At 37.1% G+C, this 24327-nt stretch overlaps 1 protein-coding gene and 2 pseudogenes across 1 annotated transcript; 1 reads left to right on the forward strand and 2 right to left on the reverse strand.

Annotated features, from left to right (window-relative positions):
* Nucleotides 1-7098: 7098 nt before the first annotated feature.
* On the reverse strand, nt 7099-7903 carry LOC149218543 (splicing factor 3B subunit 6-like protein pseudogene; annotated as a pseudogene).
* Nucleotides 7904-12365: 4462 nt separating this feature from the next.
* LOC149218544 (splicing factor 3B subunit 6-like protein) lies at nt 12366-13636 on the reverse strand. Its single transcript, XM_089384090.1, has one exon. The coding sequence runs from the start codon at nt 12998-13000 to the stop codon at nt 12629-12631; it is 372 nt and encodes a 123-aa protein (XP_089240216.1). The 5' UTR covers nt 13001-13636; the 3' UTR covers nt 12366-12628.
* Nucleotides 13637-14451: 815 nt separating this feature from the next.
* Nucleotides 14452-14939, forward strand: LOC149218545 (splicing factor 3B subunit 6-like protein pseudogene; annotated as a pseudogene).
* Nucleotides 14940-24327: the final 9388 nt, after the last annotated feature.

The following is a 24327-nucleotide window of genomic DNA, read 5'->3' on the forward strand; positions in this document are numbered from 1 at the left end:
ACAATGTCAAGGGATGTGGACACTAGCATCTTCAAGGGAGGTTGTCCTCATCCAAAACTAGGCAATAATATGCAACAATAACCTCAAAAGAGGATGCATTTGGCATCATCTAGAAATGGGTATTATACGGAGTAAAATGTTAGATGGGTCCACTTAGAATTCGCCCTCCAAAAATGGATACATGCAAAATATTATAAAATACTCCTCAATCTAGGAGGATGTGCTCGACGGTCCACGTAGAAGAGCTTGCAAAGTGTGACATCCAAGGTGCATGAGATTTATCAATAAAATATTCTTATTAGGAAAATGCTTGTTATGAATATAATAAATAAGTAATAATAGATAAACAACAAAAGCATTAATAAAATAATTAATTATGAAAGGTCAATAGTCATGACTATTCAACTCTCGTGACTAGTCAATGCCTATTTAGGTACACCGTCATGAGAGAATGTCACCATCATTCATTCATCAATAATATATTTACTTATTCTTCGTAAATTATAAACTGTGATTTCGTTACAATGCTCCATAACCAACCTCCAAAAATAGAAAGTAGTTCTCAAGATGCGCGCAACCAATGCACATGTGCAAATCCCAAGGAAACCAACCCCATGGATGAATGTGCAAGATGAAGTAGCCATACCCCAAAATAGGAATTGGGAAACCTCCAACAAAACAAATCCATGGAGATAAGCGCAAAATAGGGTTTTGACCACACCAAAAATCCGTGAAATAAATAAATATGCACTTCCAAGAATAGCAAAAAGTGTATCCACGAGTTCAGCCTCCAATGATATTCCCATATATAATAATATGATCAAGTGAATGAATGTGATGTGCCATAGATTTGGCATTCCAAGTATGCCACACGCTTCCTAATAAATGCTCTCGATAACCGCCTCAAATAAGATAGTATATGTGCCAAGTCAAAGAGGTGAGGGCACTCTCCAATGAAGGTCAAAAGATGAAAAGTGTACTTGAAATATCCATGCAATAAAGATGAGAAAACACCTAGGAGAGGTGTAACCTAGAGAAATATGCCATGCACTTACCTTAAGCACCCATAAATAATAAAATACTCTCCACGCGAAGTATACCCTAGAGAAGTGTGCCAACGTCTCCAAAAAACAAAAATAATGTATGCCTTGGTAATTGTGCGCAAGAAGGGGAACATACTAGTAGAAAGCCTCAACCAACTCCAACTAACCCATTGAAGTGTGAAAGTAAAGTTAATGACATAGAGTGTCCTAGCTATTAACCTTAATTTGGATACTTTAGATTAGTTTAATTATTGAATAGTTAAATCAGCCTCAACGTGTGTGCACAAATTTAATGTTGAAATAAAATCACAGTCCCTCTCCAAATAGTCATCACTCTTTGCCAAATAGGCTTATTACTGCAAAATCCAACACCTTAGTGCAAAGCCTCATTAAGCAACCTAAATTGAGAGTAGCAATGAGATTAGTCACCATTGTCACCTTAGCAACTATTCCCCTACGATTTCTATGGTCAGATACAAATTACAATCCCCACAAGGAAGGCTTCCCCAATAGATCTTAGGGATTAAGTAACCCAAGTAATTTAGGATAAATACCCCAGAAGGGTTCTATTACAAAATTAACAAAGGAAAAATGTTCAAGGATTATTGATTTGGGTGAGTTAAGGTATAATTCTAAGATAACGAGTTCAAAGGACCCTTTAGTTAAATCTAGAGGGCTTAGTAAGTCCTCAAGAGGCTCAAATAGGCTCTCAAACACATGCAATCAGGTGAGTTAAGGTATAATTCCAAGATACCAAATTCAAAGGACCCTATAGTTAAATCTAAAGGGTTTAGTAAGTCCTCAAGATGCTCAAATTATCTCTCAAACACATGCAATCTAGAAATTATACCTTCTTGTTACAATCTAGAAATTATACCTTCTTATTACAATCTAGAAATTATACCTTGCTGTTATAAACTAAGGTTTCAACAAGAAAAATTAAAGCATGCAATTTTTTTATAACAACAATAAGAAAAGAGCCCCAGTATTTATGATAAGTGAAAAATTAGGGATATTCAATGAGTAAACCGAGAATTAAATTAAAGCAATTTTCAATAGCTGAAAACATAACAATAAAAACTCTAGACTTCAGCCCTAATTAATGGCTGAAAAATGCAGGTAAAATAATATTTTCAGGCTTCTCAATTGGATGCATGTCAAGTCTAACCCTAGGACAATAAGATCCAAGGTAAATAATGCCAAAATATGCAGATTTTGTTGTAACGTAAAGCTAATTTACCCTAGAAAACATAACAAAGAAAATTTTGGGTTTTATTTTTATCATTTTATGGGATTGACATAAGAGAATGGACTAATTCCTTTCTCAATCAAGTGCTAATGGAGTCTAAGGTCGAAAGTCTATGTAAGAGGATTGATGGCAGTGATTTCAAGGAAAGATAGAGAAAGCTATACTTCAATTTCTCAATTCCTTAAACCCCAATGTTCTTCTATCTTTTTTGGAGACAAAACAGAAGCTAAACTTAGGTTTCTCAAGGGATACGTGATGAAAAATAATGTCAAGCAGATGTTAGAGCCACAAAACATTGAACATTTCCTCCGACGTTATGTTGAATGGCAGGTTCCTCACATACACAACCCTGTTCACCTCCAGCAGCAGCCGAGTATTGGCCTTCCAGAAGCTTATGCTCATCTTCCCTTCTCCGAAATTCCTTTCTTCCACTAATTAAAAAAATTCCTGAACCTCTGTGTTTCGATGTTGTTTTCCTCCCTGAAACAGCAAATACCCTGAACTCCCACTCAGAGGGATAACAGCAAATACCCTGAATTTACCTTGAATTCTCACTCAGCGGGATATTTATTTAAATACACACATCCAAACCGAGCGAGCCCGCTCGGTGAGAACCGACCCGTCGATTAACCAAATCCACGTCTCGTCCCGATTGACCCCAACAAAAATTATATTTTTAATCGTCGACCCAAACTATCTAAACACTTGGTAGCATCAAGAGTTTATCCCGGGTCTATTTATTAGCAATTGCCTCAAAATGTGTAAGTTGCAAAGAGAGTAGATAAGATTAAATTGACAGTCAAAAGCATGTAGATTTAAATTCAACATCCCAATATTATCAGATATCAATAAGATTGTTAAATTATGATTTTTTTAGAGGCTTGTATATTTAAATTTAACATCTCAATATTATCAATCTTTCAAGGGAGAATATATTACTATTTAATAAAAAATGAAAAGTGGAATTTCAACCAATTAATTGATTAACTTTGCAATGTCAATATGAAAATCTTTTAAAATAGAGAAAAAAAATTTAAAAAAATAATAATAATAATGAAGTGAATATTGTATTAATTGAAAAAGCTTGAGATTACATATATCAGTAAAAATATTGTTCATATCAATACATATATCAGTAAAAAGAAGATTGTGCATATCAATGTCTTATTGGGAAGACCTGACCATAACAAAACAAATAACTCTCCACATAGAGTACTGAGAAGCCAAAAAGCAAAAAACAGATGAAAAAAACTCAGTATAGTTGAAGTTCTAGCCTAAAGATATACTGAATAGGGAAAGACCACGTGAAAAGACACAAAGAAAAAACATGAGATAATTATTTTGAGGGTTTTGAATTAACATGGTGGATCGATCAAAGCTCTCCCACCAAGCAGGAGACAGTGCGCAAGAAACTCTAAGGCGTCGAGAGATCTTGGAATGCTCGAAGTTTCCAATTCCAATGATATCCATTTATCTGATTGTTTGAGCTTGCCCGATGTCATAGCAATTTAGTGAACTCCCAAGCAAGAGTTCTCATAATAACTAATTCCCATTAAGTGTAAGCAAGGTTGTTCATGACATGATCGGGTTTCATAATTACGACATTAAACAAGCTCTACAATATCCAACATAAATATGATGTGACCTCGTACAGGATTTGTACTTGGCATTTTGTATAAGATCTAATTGTAAATCTCAACACATTTGTGAAGTGCCTTACCTCTACAATATCCAACATAAATATGATGTGACCTCGTACAGGATTTGTACTTGGCATTTTGTATAAGATCTAATTGTAAATCTCAACACACTTGTGAAATGCCTTACCATCCGATCCATCCCCTAATGTATGGCATGTTGATGCTAATAAGATGGTTCATTATCATATTAACAATGCAAGAGGGGTTGATCTGCACTCAGACACCGACAATTGAGACATAGTGACCTCGTACAGGATTTGTACTTGGCATTTTGTATAAGATCTAATTGTAAATCTCAACACACTTGTGAAGTGCCTTACCATCTGCTCCATCCCCAAATGCATGGCATTTTGATGCTAATAAGATGGCTCATGATCATATTAACAATGCAAGAGGGGTTGATCTGCACTCAAACACTGACAATGGAGACATAATTCTTCATTGTTACACAATTACAAGACAACTACCTTTAATTTATTTATTTTTAATTTCTATATATTATTTTTAATTTTTTACAAATTGTAATTCATTTGTGTAGAATAATTTTTTTATATTCGTCATGACATGGCACATTAATGACAATGATAAACAAGCTTACTGAATCATAATGTACGTTTCCAGAATACCATCACCCGACCAACAAAAGCATAGCCTAACCTTAAAGTTTTGTGAGTAATTGTTGCAAAAGAATCGTGCCACTGCTGGATTATAACTGGATTCAGCTAGGCCCTTGTCACATATTTTTGTCCAGTTTCGGTATTTCCTTCAATCAATGTGCAATTCTCCAGTAAAGAATAACCATAGACATACAGTCAACATTGTCGTCTCAATGTCAGAATCCTTGAAATTAGATCAGACTAGAGTATTTGATTAGTACAATGATAAAAGCATATACAAATACAATGATTTTTTCTAATATAAATAGATAAAATATTGTCGATAAATTTTTATTCTTGAATGGCTAAGGATTCACTTGATTATATATTTTGCACATACATATGCAGGGTATGAGGGGGGCATCTTGATCAAAAACAATCAGGACTTGTTTCCATTTCCACTGCCACGACCTGGACTTTGTTTCTATTTTCACTGTCAGTTCCTGTTTGGTTTCCTGCTGTTCATTTCTAATGAGAAAAAAAGATCATGCAGGATCACAAGGCAATCCAATTGCTGAGTTAACATGGCTATAATTTTTCAATCATCAGATGTATCATTTGAGTGAAAAGGGTGTTTTTTAACCCATTAGGAAATGTTAAATTATCATTCTCTCGATAGTTAGGCTTGGCATCCAACAACCAAGCTAAAGCCTATAGCTTGTACCTAAGACTTAAGCTTTCTTTGGGTAAGCTTCCCTCTCTGATGCCAAATTCTACCCCATTTTCTATTATAAACTCACTGTATTCCCAAGTTCCTCTGGTCTTCTTTCTCCATGTCCTTTGATCAATAACTCACTTTAACAAACAAGCAAGACTGTCGCACAACTTGCAAAATTACAATAGATCTGTCACCTCTTGGCCATAATTCCCCTTGTCTCAGCTAACTATTCCCACACCCTTCCTGGCACCAAGGTGGGATTTCCCCTATACCGAAGCAATCTCAAGTCTGTCCTTTAAAATTTCAAGGCAAAGGAAATACAGAGATGAGATTGGAGGTTATGGCTAGTGTTGTTAACAAGATCCTCATCAGTGTTCAACATCATTACCATCTTCACCTCCAGCTCTCTCCTAGCATATCCCACTTCCTATCTTCTCTTTCATTCATGTGATTACTTAGGCTCAAATGTGTTCCTCTGTCGATGATCCTATTCCTAAGGAGAACCGCTAGCTCTCTATCCTCAAAATTCTGCCTTCAATCAGCTTTTCGGAGAAATTGAAGAGAAGCACTCCTCACTGTCACGTTTAGGTTCATTTTTCAAGTTTGACAGTGCTAGTAGATACTTCCATGCAAATCTAAGCCGAACACTGCAATGGTCTCTGCCATTGCAAGCAAGAAATTGAGGAGTTCAGGGAAATGAGGAACAGTACACCACGAGAATGGAAGTAGTAGAAGAAGGCCATAAAATAAACTACACATTGGTAGGGGAATTCAGCTTATCACAGGCACCACCTGGCTATTCAAGATTGTGAAGAAGATAAATAGCTTCAACAACCACAGTTTGGACAGTCTTTCTGACCTTGGGTATGTGCCTCATCCCACCTGAATCCTCCTGGTCCCAACTGCAGAAAATATTCTTAATGCCTCCACTAAACCTATACCTTCTGCAGACTCTACTGGCCCTTGAAGGGTTGAAAGTTGCATCCAAGGTACCAACACGGAAACTCCCTTAATGGGCCTTGAAAATCTATCTATTTTTACATGTTTTATGGAAACCTGCAGTCTGTTAAGCACAGTAGTGTTATTACATTTTATTTGTATAATAGAGAATATTCTTCAGTTATCTCTCGAAACAAAACAATTTTATCTGGCTCTCATCTGTAAGAATGGTTAGCAGGAAGGGATACAATACTTTTTGATAATATAATTAAAACATTACTGTTACACATGATTAACATAAAAATAATATAGTTTAATGCTTCTACGCTAGGTCTTCAAGTTATCAAAGGCATGACAATCTTTTAAAGTACAACTCACTTACTGGGTATTTCTGACCCTTATCAATTTCATAGATGTGCGACTACAAATAACTTTTCTTATTGGCCGTAATGCGAATGGTTGAAGAGAACAATAAATCAATTTACATAATCTTAACACAATTTATGATTTGCAATAAAGAACCCATTGAAGGTTCAAATAATATAATGTCATACAACATAAAATCCCATGTAGCTACTTCAGATGGACTGCCAAAATCCTACAATCATGTCAATACCTTATAGCAGACATTTAAACGATGTAGAGGCCTTAAGCAAGTTTTTTCCCTACAGCATGTTTATCATCAGACAATATCAGCTAGGATGCCAACTTTAGAAATGTTGTTGTAGTCCATATCGCTATGCTAAATAGATGCAGTTTTGGATCCATGTACAGATCTAAGAAACTTGATTTGAATTGGATGGTGTTTTATGCAACATATCAATGTTTAAAAAAACAAAAACAAAAAATCATATATTTCAACCATCTTATGCAATTCATTCATGTTTTCTTGATAGCTCAGAACAATTCCGACGTTTCAACCATCTTAGGTAATTCATTAATGTTTTCTTGATAACTTCTTGCTTACTAAATTAAAAGAAGGTTACATTGGGTCAAAAGAAAATGCAACTGAACCTCGTATGCATATTAATACAGAAAACCCTAATTCAGGCAAAACCAAGTGGGAAACCCTAATTCAGAAAAACCCTAATTCAGAAAAAAAAACCCAAATTCAGCAAACCCCTAAAAGCCCCGAATAGACAATTTTTTAATCATATGCAAAACACAAAAGAGGCAAGCTTATTTATCTTTCGTTGAGACGTCGTATTTCTCTTGCATCTTGGTGAGGTCGTCCTCTTTTTTCTTGTCGTCAATCTTCTTGGTCATCTTGACCTGCTGGTAATAGAGGACGATAAGATACCTATTGGCGACATTGCAGCCTGAGAGGTGATCGACGGCGTTCTTGGCATCATAAATGTCTTCATACACGACGAAGGCGGTACCGCGGGTGTCCTTGTTGACGCCGATTCGAATCTACCTGATAGCTCCGTATTTGCCGAATATATCATACATTTCCTCCGACGTTATGTTGAATGGCAGGTTCCTCACATACACAACCCTGTTCACCTTCCGCGGCAGCCGAGTATTGGCCTTCCTCAAGCTTATGCTCATCTTCCCTTCTCCGAAATTCCTTTCTTCCACTAATTAAAAAAATTCCTGAACCTCTGTGTTTCGATGTTGTTTTCCTCCCTGAAACAGCAAATACCCTGAACTCTCACTCAGCGGGACAACAGCAAATACCCTGAATTTACCTTGAATTCTCACTCAGCGGGATATTTATTTAAATACACACATCCAAACCGAGCGAGCCCGCTCGGTGAGAACCAACCCGTCGATTAACCAAATCCACGTCTCGTCCCGATTGACCCCAACAAAAAATTATATTTTTAATCGTCGACCCAAACTATCTAAACACTTGCTAGCATCAAGAGTTTATCCCGGGTCTATTTATTAGCAATTGCCTCAAAATGTGTAAGTTGCAAAGAGAGTAGATAAGATTAAATTGACAGTCAAAAGCATGTAGATTTAAATTCAACATCCCAATATTATCAGATATCAATAATATTGTTAAATTATGATAATTTTAAAGGCTTGTATATTTAAATTTAACATCTCAATATTATCAATCTTTCAAGGGAGAATATATTACTATTTAATAAAAAATGAAAAGTGGAATTTCAACCAATTAATTGATTAACTTTGCAATGTCAATATGAAAATCTTTTAAAATAGAGAAAAAAAATTAAAAAAATAATAATAATAATGAAGTGAGTATTGTATTAATTCAAAAAGCTTGAGATTACATATATCAGTAAAAATATTGTTCATATCAATACATATATCAGTAAAAAGAAGATTGTGCATATCAATGTCTTATTGGGAAGACCTGACCATAACAAAACAAATAACTCTCCACATAGAGTACTGAGAAGCCAAAAAGCAAAAAAACAGATGAAAAAAACTCAGTATAGTTGAAGTTCTAGCCTAAAGATATACTGAATAGGGAAAGACCACGTGAAAAGACACAAAGAAAAAACATGAGATAATTATTTTGAGGGCTTTGAATTAACATGGTGGATCGATCAAAGCTCTCCCACCAAGCAGGAGACAGTGCGCAAGAAACTCTAAGGCGTCGAGAGATCTTGGAATGCTCGAAGTTTCCAATTCCAATGATATCCATTTATCTGATTGTTTGAGCTTGCCCGATGTCATAGCAATTTAGTGAACTCACAAGCAAGAGTTCTCATAATAACTAATTCCCATTAAGTGTAAGCAAGGTGGTTCATGACATGATCGAGTTTCATAATTACAACATTAAACAAGCTCTACAATATCCAACATAAATATGATGTGACCTCGTACAGGATTTGTACTTGGCATTTTGTATAAGATCTAATTGTAAATCTCAACACATTTGTGAAGTGCCTTACCTCTACAATATCCAACATAAATATGATGTGACCTCGTACAGGATTTGTACTTGGCATTTTGTATAAGATCTAATTGTAAATCTCAACACATTTGTGAAGTGCCTTACCTCTACAATATCCAACATAAATATGATGTGACCTCGTACAGGATTTGTACTTGGCATTTTGTATAAGATCTAATTGTAAATCTCAACACACTTGTGAAGTGCCTTACCATCCGATCCATCCCCTAATGTATGGCATGTTGATGCTAATAAGATGGTTCATTATCATATTAACAATGCAAGAGGGGTTGATCTGCACTCAGACACCGACAATTGAGACATAGTGACCTCGTACAGGATTTGTACTTGGCATTTTGTATAAGATCTAATTGTAAATCTCAACACGCTTGTGAAGTGCCTTACCATCCGCTCCATCCCCAAATGCATGGCATTTTGATGCTGATTAGATGGCTCATGATCATATTAACAATGCAAGAGGGGTTGATCTGCACTCAAACACCGACAATGGAGACATAATTCTTCATTGTTACACAATTACAAGACAACTACCTTTAATTTATTTATTTTTAATTTTTATATATTATTTTTAATTTTTTACAAATTGTAATTCATTTGTGTAGAATAATTTTTTTATATTCGTCATGACATGGCACATTAATGACAATGATAAACAAGCTTACTGAATCATAATGTACGTTTCCAGAATACCATCACCCGACCAACTAAAGCATAGCCTAACCTTAAAGTTTTGTGAGTAATTGTTGCAAAAGAATCGTGCCACTGCTGGATTATAACTGGATTCAGCTAGGCCCTTGTCACATAATTTTGTCCAGTTTCGGTATTTCCTTCAATCAATGTGCAATTCTCCAGTAAAGAATAACCATAGAAATACAGTCAACATTGTCGTCTCAATGTCAGAATCCTTGAAATTAGATCAGACTAGAGTATTTGATTAGTACAATGATAAAAGCATATACAAGTACAATGATTTTTCTAATATAAATAGATAAAATATTGTGGATAAATTTTTATTCTTGAATGGCTAAGGATTCACTTGATTATATATTTTGCACATACATATGCAGGGTACGAGGGGGGGATCTTGATCAAAAATGATCGGGACTTGTTTCCATTTCCACTGCCACGACCTGGACTTTGTTTCTATTTTCACTGTCAGTTCCTGTTTGGTTTCCTGCTGTTCATTTCTAATGAGAAAAAAAGATCATGTAGGATCACAAGGCAATCCAATTGCTGAGTTAACATGGCTATAATTTTTCAATCATCAGATGTATCATTTGAGTGAAAAGGGTGTTTTTTAACCCATTAGGAAATGTTAAATTATCATTCTCTCGATACTTAGGCTTGGCATCCAACAACCAAGCTAAAGCCTATAGCTTGTACCTAAGACTTAAGCTTTCTTTGGGTAAGCTTCCCTCTCTGATGCCAAATTCTACCCCATTTTCTATTATAAACTCACCGTATTCCCAAGTTCCTCTGGTCTTCTTTTTCCATGTCCTTTGATCAATAACTCACTTTAACAAACAAGCAAGACTGTCGCACAACTTGCAAAATTACAATAGATCTGTCACCTCTTGGCCATAATTCCCCTTGTCTCAGATAACTATTCCCACACCCTTCCTGGCACCAAGGTAGGATTTCCCCTATTCCGAAGCATTCTCAAGTCTGTCCTTTAAAATTTCAAGGCAAAGGAAATACAGAGATGAGATTGGAGGTTATGGCTAGTGTTGTTAACAAGATCCTCATCAGTGTTCAACATCATTACCATCTTCACCTCCAGCTCTCTCCTAGCATATCCCACTTCCTACCTTCTCTTTCATTCATGTGATTACTTAGGCTCAAATGTGTTCCTCTGTCGATGATCCTATTCCTAAGGAGAACCGCTAGCTCTCTATCCTCAAAATTCTGCCTTCAATCAGCTTTTTGGAGAAATTGAAGAGAAGCACTCCTCACTGTCACGTTTAGGTTCATTTTTCAAGTTTGACAGTGCTAGTAGATACTTCCATGCAAATCTAAGCCGAACACTGCAATGGTCTCTGCCATTGCAAGCAAGAAATTGAGGAGTTCAGGGAAATGAGGAACAGTACAGCACGAGAATGGAAGTAGTAGAAGAAGGCCATAAAATAAACTACACATTGGTAGGGGAATTCAGCTTATCACAGGCACCACCTGGCTATTCAAGATTGTGAAGAAGATAAATAGCTTCAACAACCACAGTTTGGACAGTCTTTCTGACCTTGGGTATGTGCCTCATCCCACCTGAATCCTCCTGATCCCAACTGCAGAAAATATCCTTAATGCCTCCACTAAACCTATACCTTCTGCAGACTCTACTGGCCCTTGAAGGGTTGAAAGTTGCATCCAAGGTACGAACACGGAAACTCCCTTAATGGGCCTTGAAAATCTATCTATTTTTACATGTTTTATGGAAACCTGCAGTCTGTTAAGCACAGTAGTGTTACTACATTTTATTTGTATAATAGAGAATATTCTTCAGTTATCTCTCGAAACAAAACAATTTTATCTGGCTCTCATCTGTAAGAATCGTTAGCAGGAAGGGATACAGTACTTTTTGATAATATAATTAAAACATTACTGTTACACATGATTAACATAAAAATAATATAGTTTAATGCTTCTACGCTAGGTCTTCAAGTTATCAAAGGCATGACAATCTTTTAAAGTACAACTCACTTACTGGGTATTTCTGACCCTTATCAATTTCATAGATGTGCGACTACAAATAACTTTTCTTATTGGCCGTAATGCGAATGGTTGAAGAGAACAATAAATCAATTTACATAATCTTAACACAATTTATGATTTGCAATAAAGAACCCATTGAAGGTTCAAATAATATAATGTCATACAACATAAAATCCCATGTAGCTACTTCAGATGGACTGCCAAAATCCTACAATCATGTCAATACCTTATAGCAGACATTTAAACGATGTAGAGGCCTTAAGCAAGTCTTTTCCCTACAGCATGTTTATCATCAGACAATATCAGCTAGAATGCCAACTTTAGAAATGTTGTTGTAGTCCATATTGCTATGCTAAATAGATGCAGTTTTGGATCCATGTACAGATCTAAGAAACTTGATTTGAATTGGATGGTGTTTTATGCAACATATCAATGTTTAAAAAAACAAAAAAAAATCATATATTTCAACCATCTTATGCAATTCATTCATGTTTTCTTGATAGCTCAGAACAATTCCGACGTTTCAACCATCTTAGGTAATTCATTAATGTTTTCTTGATAACTTCTTGCTTACTAAATTAAAAAAAGGTTACATTGGGTCAAAAGAAAATGCAACTGAACCTCGTATGCATATTAATACAGAAAACCCTAATTCAGGCAAAACCAAGTGGGAAACCCTAATTCAGAAAAACCCTAATTCAGAAAAAAAACCCAATTCAGCAAACCCCTAAAAGCCCCGAATAGACAATTTTTTAATCATATGCAAAACACAAAAGAGGCAAGCTTATTTATCTTTCGTTGAGACGCCGTATTTCTCTTGCATCTTGGTGAGGTCGTCCTCTTTTTTCTTGTGGTCGATCTTCTTGGTCATCTTGGCCTGCTGGTAATAGAGGACGATAAGATACCTGTTGGCGACATTGAAGCCTGAGAGGTGATCGACGGCGTTCTTGGCATCATAAATGTCTTCATACACGACGAAGGCGGTACCGCGGGTGTCCTTGTTGACGCCGATTCGGATCTGCCTGATAGCTCCGTATTTGCCGAATATATCATACATTTCCTCCGACGTTATGTTGAATGGCAGGTTCCTCACATACACAACCCTGTTCACCTCCGGCGGCAGCCGAGTATTGGCCTTCCTCAAGCTTATGCTCATTTTCCCTTCTCCGAAATTCCTTTCTTCCACTAATTAAAAAAATTCCTGAACCTGTGTTTCGATGTTGTTTTCCTCCCTGAAATAGCAAATACCTGAACTCTCACTCAGCGGGATAACAGCAAATACCCTGAGTTTACCTTGAATTCTCACACATCCAAACAGCCCGCTCGGTGAGAACCGACCCAACAGCCCGCTCGGTGAGAACCGACCCGTCAAAATGTGTAAGTTGCAAAGAGAGTATGGTGGGAAGGGTTTAAATTCCAGGCCGGAAACTTTGGTTTTGTGGGGACTCCTATGGTTTGCCAGAGAGATATTTACAGTGCAACCACGTCTATGGTAGCTCAAGAACTCTTATTGATGGTATTATGGGTTCTGTTACCTTTGATCCACCAGATCTTCGGGGCTAGCTGGACCGCATCAAAACTGTTATAAAATCTATAAACACATGTCTACAGGGAAGTAAATAGGAGCGTAGATGCCCTATCCAAAGTTGGACTCACAGATGTGGAAAACACCATATTTTTCAGCTACTATATTGAAGGGAAAATTTTGGAAAAGAGGCGCATTGTTTTTCCATAGTGGCACCTGTATTTTGAATACACTTTGTTTTCCTTACATTGATTTAGGTGTTTTCTTTTCTGCGTGACAGTATAACGACATCCTCGTGGGGATTGTTATTTTATAAGTAAGATGACTAGATAATAGACAATGAGAGATTTGATGTTCATAACTTAATGGTAATAATTTCTTTAATCAATTCAATTACATTATTTGAATGTTGTTAATAATTTCTTTAATCAATTCAATTACATTATTTGAATGTTGTTAATAATTTCTTTAATCAATTCATTATCATATGTTTGAATATTTAAAAAAGACGATAGTGTAATTTTATTTTGTGAAATTTTTAGATTCAGAGGATAATATTGTATGGATAAGTGATGAGTTTTTTTGTTTTTAATTTTTTTTTTTTTTATGTTTTTAATATTTTTTTATGACCATAGTATAAGCTTACTCGGTGATTTTTTAAGTAGATTTAAATTCAACATCCCAATATTATCACATATCAATAAGATTGTTAAGTTATGATAATTTTAAAGGTTTGTATATTTAAATTCAACATCTCTTTGCAACTTACACATTTTGAGGCAATTGCTAATAAATAGACCCGGGATAAACTCTTGATGCTAGCAAGTGTTTAGATAGTTTGGGTCGACGATTAAAAATATAATTTTTTGTTGGGGTCAATCGGGACGAGACGTGGATTTGGTTAATCGACGGGTCGGTTCTCACCGAGCGGGCTCGCTCGGTTTGGATGTGTGTATTTAAATAAATATCCCGCTGAGTGAGAATTCAAGGTAAATTCAGGGTATTTGTTGTTATCCCGCTGAGTGAGAGTTTAGGGTATTTGCTGTTTCAGGGAGGAAAACAACATCGAAACACAGAGGTTCAGGAATTTTTTTAATTAGTGGAAGAAAGGAATTTCGGAGAAGGGAAGATGAGCATAAGCTTGAGGAAGGCCAATACTTGGTTGCCGCCAGAGGTGAACAGGGTTGTGTATGTGAGGAACCTGCCATTCAACATAACGTCGGAGGAAATGTATGATATATTCGGCAAATACGGAGCTATCAGGCAGATTCGAATCGGCGTCAACAAGGACACCCGCGGTACCGCCTTTGTCATGTATGAAGACATTTATGATGCCAAGAACGTCGTCGATCACCTCTCAGGCTTCAATGTCGCCAACAGGTATCTTATTGTCCTCTATTACCAGCAGGCCAAGATGACCAAGAAGATCGACCACAAGAAAAAAGATGACGACCTCACCAAGATGCAAGAGAAATATGGCGTCTCAATGAAAGATAAATAAGCTTGCCTCTTTTGTGTTTTGCATATGATTAAAAAATTGTCTATTCGGGCCTTTTAGGGGTTTGCTGAATTGGGGTTTTTTCTGAATTAGGGTTTTTCTGAATTAGGGTTTCCCACTTGGTTTTGCCTGAATTAGGGTTTTCTGTATTAATATGCGTACGAGGTTCAGTTGCATTTTCTTTTGACCCAATGTAACCTTTTTATAATTTAGTAAGCAAGAAGTTTTTTTTTCTCGGTAAATCTATTCTATTCTATTAGATTATATACAGGAAAACATTACATTCAAAGAGACAGGTTTCCCAAGGCCGACTGTGGTGCTTTGGGTTGGCATTTCGCATTCAGTGTTCGCCCTTGCAGGGGCAGCATTTCCATCGTGACACAACACAGCATTGTTTTCAGACCATACCAAAACATCCCGCGCAGGGGCTTTAGAGCAAAATTCATCCCTCGCAGGGGCATCAAAAGACCTATAACAGCTCCCTTGCGAGTCCTACTGACCAAACCAGAGCAAACATGGACATAAACATGAACTAGAGGGACACAGACAGAGATATATAACCTATACCATACACAGACAGAGACGAAAGACCTATACCAGACCTGAACAAGAGAAATGGATGACAAAGTGTGCCATTGGGAGTTATTCCTCAGGCTTTTCCTCAATAATTCTGCACCACCTGTGGCCTTCTGGAATGCCTTCCCACATTTCCATGGGGTTCTGCTTGGAGGTCGACGCCTCCTGCTCCTGAGGTCAAATGGGAGTCTGCTCAGGTTCCTTCGCTGGCGCTTCCTCGATAATTTCCGGTTGCTCACCTGGGTGTTCCTCCCTGCTGCCCGAACCGTCTTCATCTTCCAGAGGATCCTCAGTGAAAAGAACCGATATGTGTGCATTAATGCGTGAATTGTCCCTCGAGCTGCCAAGAGTGAAGATGGCAGAGCCGAACGCTGGAAGAGGGTGTTGTCCAGCATTGGGATTGCCTGCATCCATGAATTGACTTGCCTGTATAGGAGTGGCCCCTGCCCTTCTATGGCAGTAACAGCAGCAGCAGTGGTGGTGGGATTCCGCAGCAGGGCGGCGTGAGGAACCTCCACGAACAGATCCCCTTCTGCTGAGCATCCTTTCCCTGGGTCGAACCATGATTGCAGAAATGTCGGCGGCTTGTGGCAGAGCAGCGAATGAGGGCTTTTCCGTCTTGAGTCGCCCCCCAACAGAATTACGTCCTCTCCCAACTGTTCCGGTACCGATCTCAGCAGAACATAAACAGCAGCCCACTGAAAATACAAGCTTGAAATTTCCTTTGGCGTCTTGAATGCCGGCAAGACCAGCAAGATCTGAAGCCTTAAAGAGACAATTACCCACAGAGACCTGAACTGCGAGCTTTTTGCTCTGATCATGGAACCGCAACATTCCTTCATCCTCCTTAAATCTCCTGACATTCTCTCGAAGCTTGTTCTCCTTAATTGCTCTCTGCAGACTCTCCATTTCACCTTACGCCGCATTGAGTGCCCTGCAGAGCATCTCATCTTATTAACTCTCGGCGGCAAGAGGCATTAAATTCCCAGAGTGATCACGAGGCGGCACATGTCTGGCATGTGGCTCCTCACTGCCATTCATGCTAACTCCCGCATCCGGGGAATTTAGTAAGCAAGAAGTTATCAAGAAAACATTAATGATTTACCTAAGATGGTTGAAACGTCGGAATTGTTCTGAGCTATCAAGAAAACATGAATGAATTGCATAAGATGGTTGAAATATATGATTTTTTTTTTGTTTTTTAAACATTGATATGTTGCATAAAACACCATCCAATTGAAATCAAGTTTCTTAGATCTGTACATGGATCCAAAACTGCATCTATTTAGCATAGCAATATGGACTACAACAACATTTCTAAAGTTGGCATTCTAGCTGATATTGTCTGATGATCAACATGTTGTAGGGAAAAGACTTGCTTAAGGCCTCTACATCGTTTAAATGTCTGCTATAAGGTATTGACATGATTGTAGGATTTTGGCAGTCCATCTGAAGTAGCTACATGGGATTTTATGTTGTATGACATTATATTATTTGAACCTTCAATGGGTTCTTTATTGCAAATCATAAATTGTGTTAAGATTATGTAAATTGATTTATTGTTCTCTTCAACCATTCGCACTACGGCCAATAAGAAAAGTTATTTGTAGTCGCACATCTATGAAATTGATAAGGGTCAGAAATACCCAGTAAGTGAGTTGTACTTTAAAAGATTGTCATGCCTTTGATAACTTGAAGACCTAGCGTAGAAGCATTAAACTATATTATTTTTATGTTAATCATGTGTAACAGTAATGTTTTAATTATATTATCAAAAAGTACCGTATCCCTTCCTGCTAACCATTCTTACAGATGAGAGCCAGATAAAATTGTTTTGTTTCGAGAGATAACCGAAGAATATTCTCTATTATACAAATAAAATGTAATAAACTATTGTGCTTAACAAACTGCAGGTTTCCATAAAACATGTAAAAATAGATAGATTTTCAAGGCCCATTAAGGGAGTTTCCGTGTTGGTACCTTGGATGCAATTTTCAACCCTTCAAGGGCCAGTAGAGTCTACAGAAGGTATAGGTTTAGTGGAGGCATTAAGAATATTTTCTGCAGTTGGGACCAGGAGGATTTAGGTGGGATGAGGCACATACCCAAGGTCAGAAAGATTGTCCAAACTGTGGTTGTTGAAGCTATTTATCTTCTTCACAATCTTGAATAGCCAGGTGGTGTCTGTGATAAGCTGAATTCCCCTACCAATGTGTAGTTTATTTTATGGCCTTCTTCTACTACTTCCATTCTCATGCTGTACTGTTCCTCATTTCCCTGAACTCCTCAATTTCTTGCTTGCAATGGCAGAGACCATTGCAGTGTTCGGCTTAGATTTGCATGGAAGTATCTACTAGCACTGTCAAACTTGAAAAATGAACCTAAACGTGACAGTGAGGAGTGCTTCTCTTCAATTTCTCCGAAAAGCTGATTGAAGGCAGAATTTTGAGGATAGAGAGCTAGCGGTTCTCCTTAGGAATAGGATCATCGACAAAGGAACACATTTGAGCCTAAGTAATCACATGAATGAAAGAGAAGATAGGAAGTGGGATATGCTAGGAGAGAGCTGGAGGTGAAGATGGTAATGATGTTGAACACTAATGAGGATCTTGTTAACAGCACTAGCCATAACCTCCAATCTCATCTCTGTATTTCCTTTGCCTTAAAATTTTAAAGGACATACTTGAGAATGCTTCGGTATAGGGGAAATCCCACCTTGGTGCCAGGAAGGGTGTGGGAATAGTTATCTGAGACAAGGGGAATTATGGCCAAGAGGTGACAGATCTATTGTAATTTTGCAAGTTGTGCGACAGTCTTGCTTGTTTGTTAAAGTGAGTTATTGATCAAAGGACATGGAAAAAGAAGACCAGAGGAACTTGGGAATACAGTGAGTTTATAATAGAAAATGGGGTAGAATTTGGCATTAGAGAGGGAAGCTTACCCAAAGAAAGCTTAAGTCTTAGGTACAAGCTATAGGCTTTAGCTTGGTTGTTGGATGCCAAGCCTAAGTATCGAGAGAATGATAATTTAACATTTCCTAATGGGTTAAAAAACACCCTTTTCACTCAAATTATACATCTGATGATTGAAAAATTATAGCCATGTTAACTCAGCAATTGGATTGCCTTGTGATCATGCATGATCTTTTTTTCTCATTAGAAATGAACAGCAGGAAACCAAACAGGAACTGACAGTGAAAATAGAAACAAAGTCCAGGTCGTGGCAGTGGAAATGGAAACAAGTCCCGATCGTTTTTGATCAAGATGCCCCCCTCATACCCTGCATATGTATGTGCAAAATATATAATCAAGTGAATCCTTAGCCATTCAAGAATAAAAATTTATCTACAATATTTTATCTATTTATATTAGAAAAAATCATTGTATTTGTATATGCTTTTATCATTGTACTAATCAAATACTCTAGTCTGATCTAATTTCAAGGATTATGACATTGAGACGACAATGTTGACTGTATGTCTATGGTTATTCTTTACTGGAGAATTGCACATTGATTGAAGGAAATACCGAAACTAGACAAAATTATGTGACAAGGGCCTAGCTGAATCCAGTTATAATCCAGCAGTGGCACGATTCTTTTGCAACAATTACTCACAAAACTTTAAGGTTAGGCTATGCTTTAGTTGGTCGGGTGATGGTATTCTGGAAACGTACATTATGATTCAGTAAGCTTGTTTATCATTGTCATTAATGTGCCATGTCATGACGAATATAAAAAAATTATTCTACACAAATGAATTACAATTTGTAAAAAATTAAAAATAATATATAAAAATTAAAAATAAATAAATTAAAGGTAGTTGTCTTGTAATTGTGTAACAATGAAGAATTATGTCTCCATTGTCGGTGTTTGAGTGCAGATCAACCCCTCTTGCATTGTTAATATGATCATGAGCCATCTTATTAGCATCAAAATGCCATGCATTTGGGGATGGAGCGGATGGTAAGGCACTTCACAAGCGTGTTGAGATTTACAATTAGATCTTATACAAAATGCCAAGTACAAATCCTGTACGAGGTCACTATGTCTCAATTGTCGGTGTCTGAGTGCAGATCAACCCCTCTTGCATTGTTAATATGATAATGAACCATCTTATTAGCATCAACATGCCATACATTAGGGGATGGATCGGATGGTAAGGCACTTCACAAGTGTGTTGAGATTTACAATTAGATCTTATACAAAATGCCAAGTACAAATCCTGTACGAGGTCACATCATATTTATGTTGGATATTGTAGAGGTAAGGCACTTCACAAATGTGTTGAGATTTACAATTAGATCTTATACAAAATTCCAAGTACAAATCCTGTACGAGGTCACATCATATTTATGTTGGATATTGTAGAGCTTGTTTAATGTCGTAATTATGAAACCCGATCATGTCATGAACAACCTTGCTTACACTTAATGGGAATTAGTTATTATGAGAACTCTTGCTTGGGAGTTCACTAAATTGCTATGACATCGGGCAAGCTCAAACAATCAGATAAATGGATATCATTGGAATTGGAAACTTCGAGCATTCCAAGATCTCTCGACGCCTTAGAGTTTCTTGCGCACTGTCTCCTGCTTGGTGGGAGAGCTTTGATCGATCCACCATGTTAATTCAAAACCCTCAAAATAATTATCTCATGTTTTTTCTTTGTGTCTTTTCACGTGGTCTTTCCCTATTCAGTATATCTTTAGGCTAGAACTTCAACTATACTGAGTTTTTTGCATCTGTTTTTTGCTTTTTGGCTTCTCAGTGCTCTATGTGGAGAGTTATTTGTTTTGTTATGGTCAGGTCTTCCCAATAAAATATTGTTATCCACAATCTTCTTTTTACTGATATATGTATTGATATGAACAACATTTTTACTGATATATGTAATCTCAAGCTTTTTCAATTTTTTTTTTTTCCGAAGGTGGTAAAACCTATCAACTCAGGTGTCAAACCAACAGTGAGGACAGCCATCTCTGGCTGCTATCCGCGAATGCTGGGTTTGACTCATCACTGTTAAATAGGAAAACCACGCCACCTGGCATAACCCTGCTGGTGGTCCGTAATCGGGAGCAGGCTCTCACTCCTGCCAGATGCCTCTGGGTCTTGGGCCGTTAACCTGTTTCCTTACGTCCGAGGAAGACGAGCTCTTAGCCAAGCAGAAGCAGTTTTACGGCATACTCCAGGCCGAATCAAGCTTTTTCAATTAATACAATATTCACTTCATTATTATTATTATTATTTTAATATTTTTTTTCTCTATTTTAAAAGATTTTCATATTGACATTGCAAAGTTAATCAATTAATTGGTTGAAATTCCACTTTTCATTTTTTATTAAATAGTAATATATTCTCCCTTGAAAGATTGATAATATTGAGATGTTAAATTTAAATATACAAGCCTCTAAAAAAAAATATAATTTAACAATCTTATTGATATCTGATAATATTGGGATGTTGAATTTAAATCTACATGCTTTTGACTGTCAATTTAATCTTATCTACTCTCTTTGCAACTTACACATTTTGAGGCAATTGCTAATAAACAGACCCGGGATAAACTCTTGATGCTAGCAAGTGTTTAGATAGTTTGGGTCGACGATTAAAAATATTTTTTTTTGTTGGGGTCAATCGGGACGAGACGTGGATTTGGTTAATCGACGGGTCGGTTCTCACCGAGCGGGCTCGCTTGGTTTGGATGTATGTATTTAAATAAATATCCCGCTGAGTGAGAATTCAAGGTAAATTCAGGGTATTTGTTGTTATCCCGCTGAGTGAGAGTTCAGGGTATTTGCTGTTTCAGGGAGGAAAACAACATCGAAACACAGAGGTTTAGTAATTTTTTTAATTAGTGGAAGAAAGGAATTTCGGAGAAGGGAAGATGAGCATAAGCTTGAGGAAGGCCAATACTCGGCTTCATAGTCTCTTTGGATTCATGGGAGTATCCTGTAGATTTCCTCATCTTGCAACCAAAAACAAATTTGGGAGGACATCCTCTAATCTTAGGCAGACCATGGTTAGCTACCGTTGATGCCTTCATAGGATGCAGATAAGGAAATATGATTATTTCACATGGAGATGAGAGGAAACATATTGCTCTTTATTCACCTGCACAATCCACTTCTTTTGAATCAACGCCTGAAACTCAAGACAAACCGCAAACTAAATCAGTTTTAAGTATAAATCAATTCTTTGATTTTAGAGAAGAAGAGGAGAATGAAGACCTCATGGATCTTTTCATCTCAGAACCAAGTATTTCAGAGCAGCTTAGAGAAGTCCAATATGAAGCTGCAAGTAATCTTTTAAATCAATGCTTTCAGGAAACTTGTACTATTCAAACTTTGTGGAAGTCCTTTATAGACATCTTTCCTGTAAATGCAATCTCCAATCCTACAATCAAAACAATTGAGGTATATCCTGGGAAACAATTAAACATTGGAAATCAGTTGCAATTAGCACAAGAGCAAGAGGTAATTGCACTATTACAAAAATATTCAAAAGCTTTTGCCTGGGATTATAATGATATGCAAGGAATCCATCCTAGCACACGTATCCACCACATTTATATAGATGATCAACTTAAACCTGTAAGGCAACCTCAAAGAAGAATGAATCTCATGATGAAAGAAATTGTGAAAGAGGAACTGCAAAAATTATTGAATGTTGGATTCATCTATCCTATTTCAGATAGTCAATGGGTTTCTCCATTGGTTATAGTACCAAAGAAAAATGGAAAGTGGAGGGTATGTGTGGACTATTGAGAACTAAACAAAGCTACACTAAAAGATCATTTTCCTCTACCATTCATTGACCAAGTGTTAGACTCATTAGCTGGAAAGAAATTTTTCTCCTTCTTGGATGGGTTTAGCGGATATAACCAGATAAGAATAGCAACAGAAGACCAAGACAAGACAACATTCACTTGCCCATGGGGAACCTATGCATATAATGTTTTGCCATTTGGTTTATGCAATGCACCTGCAACTTTTCAACGAGCAGTGCTTGCAATATTTGCAGATCTAATTCATGAATGTGTAGAGGTTTATATGGATGACTTCACAGTTTATGGAAACACATATAATGATCGCTTAAATAACCTTGAGAAATTTCTGAAACGATGCATTGAAACAAATTTGTCATTAAGCAATGAGAAATGCTATATGATGTTGACAGAAGGAATAGTGCTGGGACACCATATTTCTGCTTCAGGAATTAAGGTGGATCCAGCAAAAATCCAAGTCCTAGTGAACTTAATGCCTCCTACCACACAGAAAGAGGTGAGAAGTTTCTTAGGCTATGCAGGCTATTATAGATGATTCATTGAAAACTTCAGTAAAATAGCCCAACCTCTGTTCAAACTATTAGCAAAAGATATTGAATTTCATTGGACAAATGATTGTCAAAATGCATTTCAAATTATGAAGGAGAAATTATCATTTGCACCCATTCTCCGTGGACCAAACTGGTCTTTGCCATTTCATATATCAACTGATGCATCTGATACCGCGATAGGTGCCTCTCTTGGACAGAAAGAGAATTTGTTCACTTATGCAATATACTTTATAAGCAAGAATTTAACACCTGCAGAAATGAACTACACAGTCACAGAGAAAGAAATGTTAGCCATTATACATGCAGTAAACAAATTCAGACACTATATAACAGGATATCAAGTTTTCATTCATACAGATCACTCAGCAATTAAATACTTGATGAATAAACCCATCACCAATGGAAGGATAACAAGATGGTTACTGTTATTGCAAGAATTTAATATCACAATACAAGACCGGCCAGGCAAGGAAAATCAAGTGGCTGACTTTCTGTCCCGCATACATTCACCTAACGATCCAAATCCGGTTGCAGATAACTTTCCCGATGAACATCTGTTTACTATCACAATAAAAACACCATGGTTTGCAGATATTGCAAACTATTTGTCTTCTGGAAAGTTTCCAACTCAATTCACTAAAAAGCAAAAACATAGGGTTGTTAGAGAAAGCTCCAGGTATAGTTAGGTAAATGGCGACTTATTTTATACTGGTTCATATTTGATAATTAGAAATGTGTGCGAGAAGACGAAATATTAGACATTCTAAGAGCATGTCATGATGAACCATGTGGTGGCCATTTTGCAGATAAACGAACAGCATATAAAGTGCTGCAATTGGGCTATTACTGGCCATCCATCTTCAAAGACTCTAAGAAATATGTCAAGCAATGTGACAGCTGTTGTTATAGACAATTTTGTGCCTTACAGCAACAAGCATGAATTGTCAATAAATCCAAGGGATCCAAAGTTCCCTAAACATGATGTTCCTACCCCTAGAGGAACAAGGTCAGCAAACCAACAGCTCTCAGATCAGTTCTCCACCTGAAAACACTCAAAAACAAGCAATCCTGAAATCAAAGCAGGTGCTCCACTAGGTTTCTGCGCTGAAACTCAGTTGCTCCATGGTGTACCTGCGTTGCAAAGCAAGTGGGACAAAGGCCACCTGCGCTGAGCGAGAAGGGACAAGTGGCACAGTGAGTCATTGCTTTGGAATCTTCCAAAAATGACACTTGGATCAGGTATTTCGCCTTGTGATGAGTCAGAGGCTCTGTTTCTCCAAGTGGAAGCAAAGTTCTCCAAGTGGACTCAAGAACTGAAGAGAGAGAGGACACAAGGCAGCTACACATCAGTTGCAAGCTAACTCATCCTTTCTCAATTCATCTATATATTGAGCTCTCTCCTATGAGCTCAAGAGGCTGGAATTTTGTGCAAAGTAATGATATGCTGTTGGTTTCACTATTGAGTTATTGGGTGATTGTTTGAGAGAGGTGAAGAAGAGCAATTCTTTCTGCTGGGAGGTGTTGCTGGGTTGGAGCCTTCAATGGTTGT

This window comes from Pinus tabuliformis, chromosome Q (genome assembly GCF_031772625.1).
Source record: "Pinus tabuliformis cultivar Carrire ecotype Pingquan chromosome Q, CPIR1, whole genome shotgun sequence".
Classification (NCBI taxonomy): Eukaryota; Viridiplantae; Streptophyta; class Pinopsida; order Pinales; family Pinaceae; genus Pinus; species Pinus tabuliformis.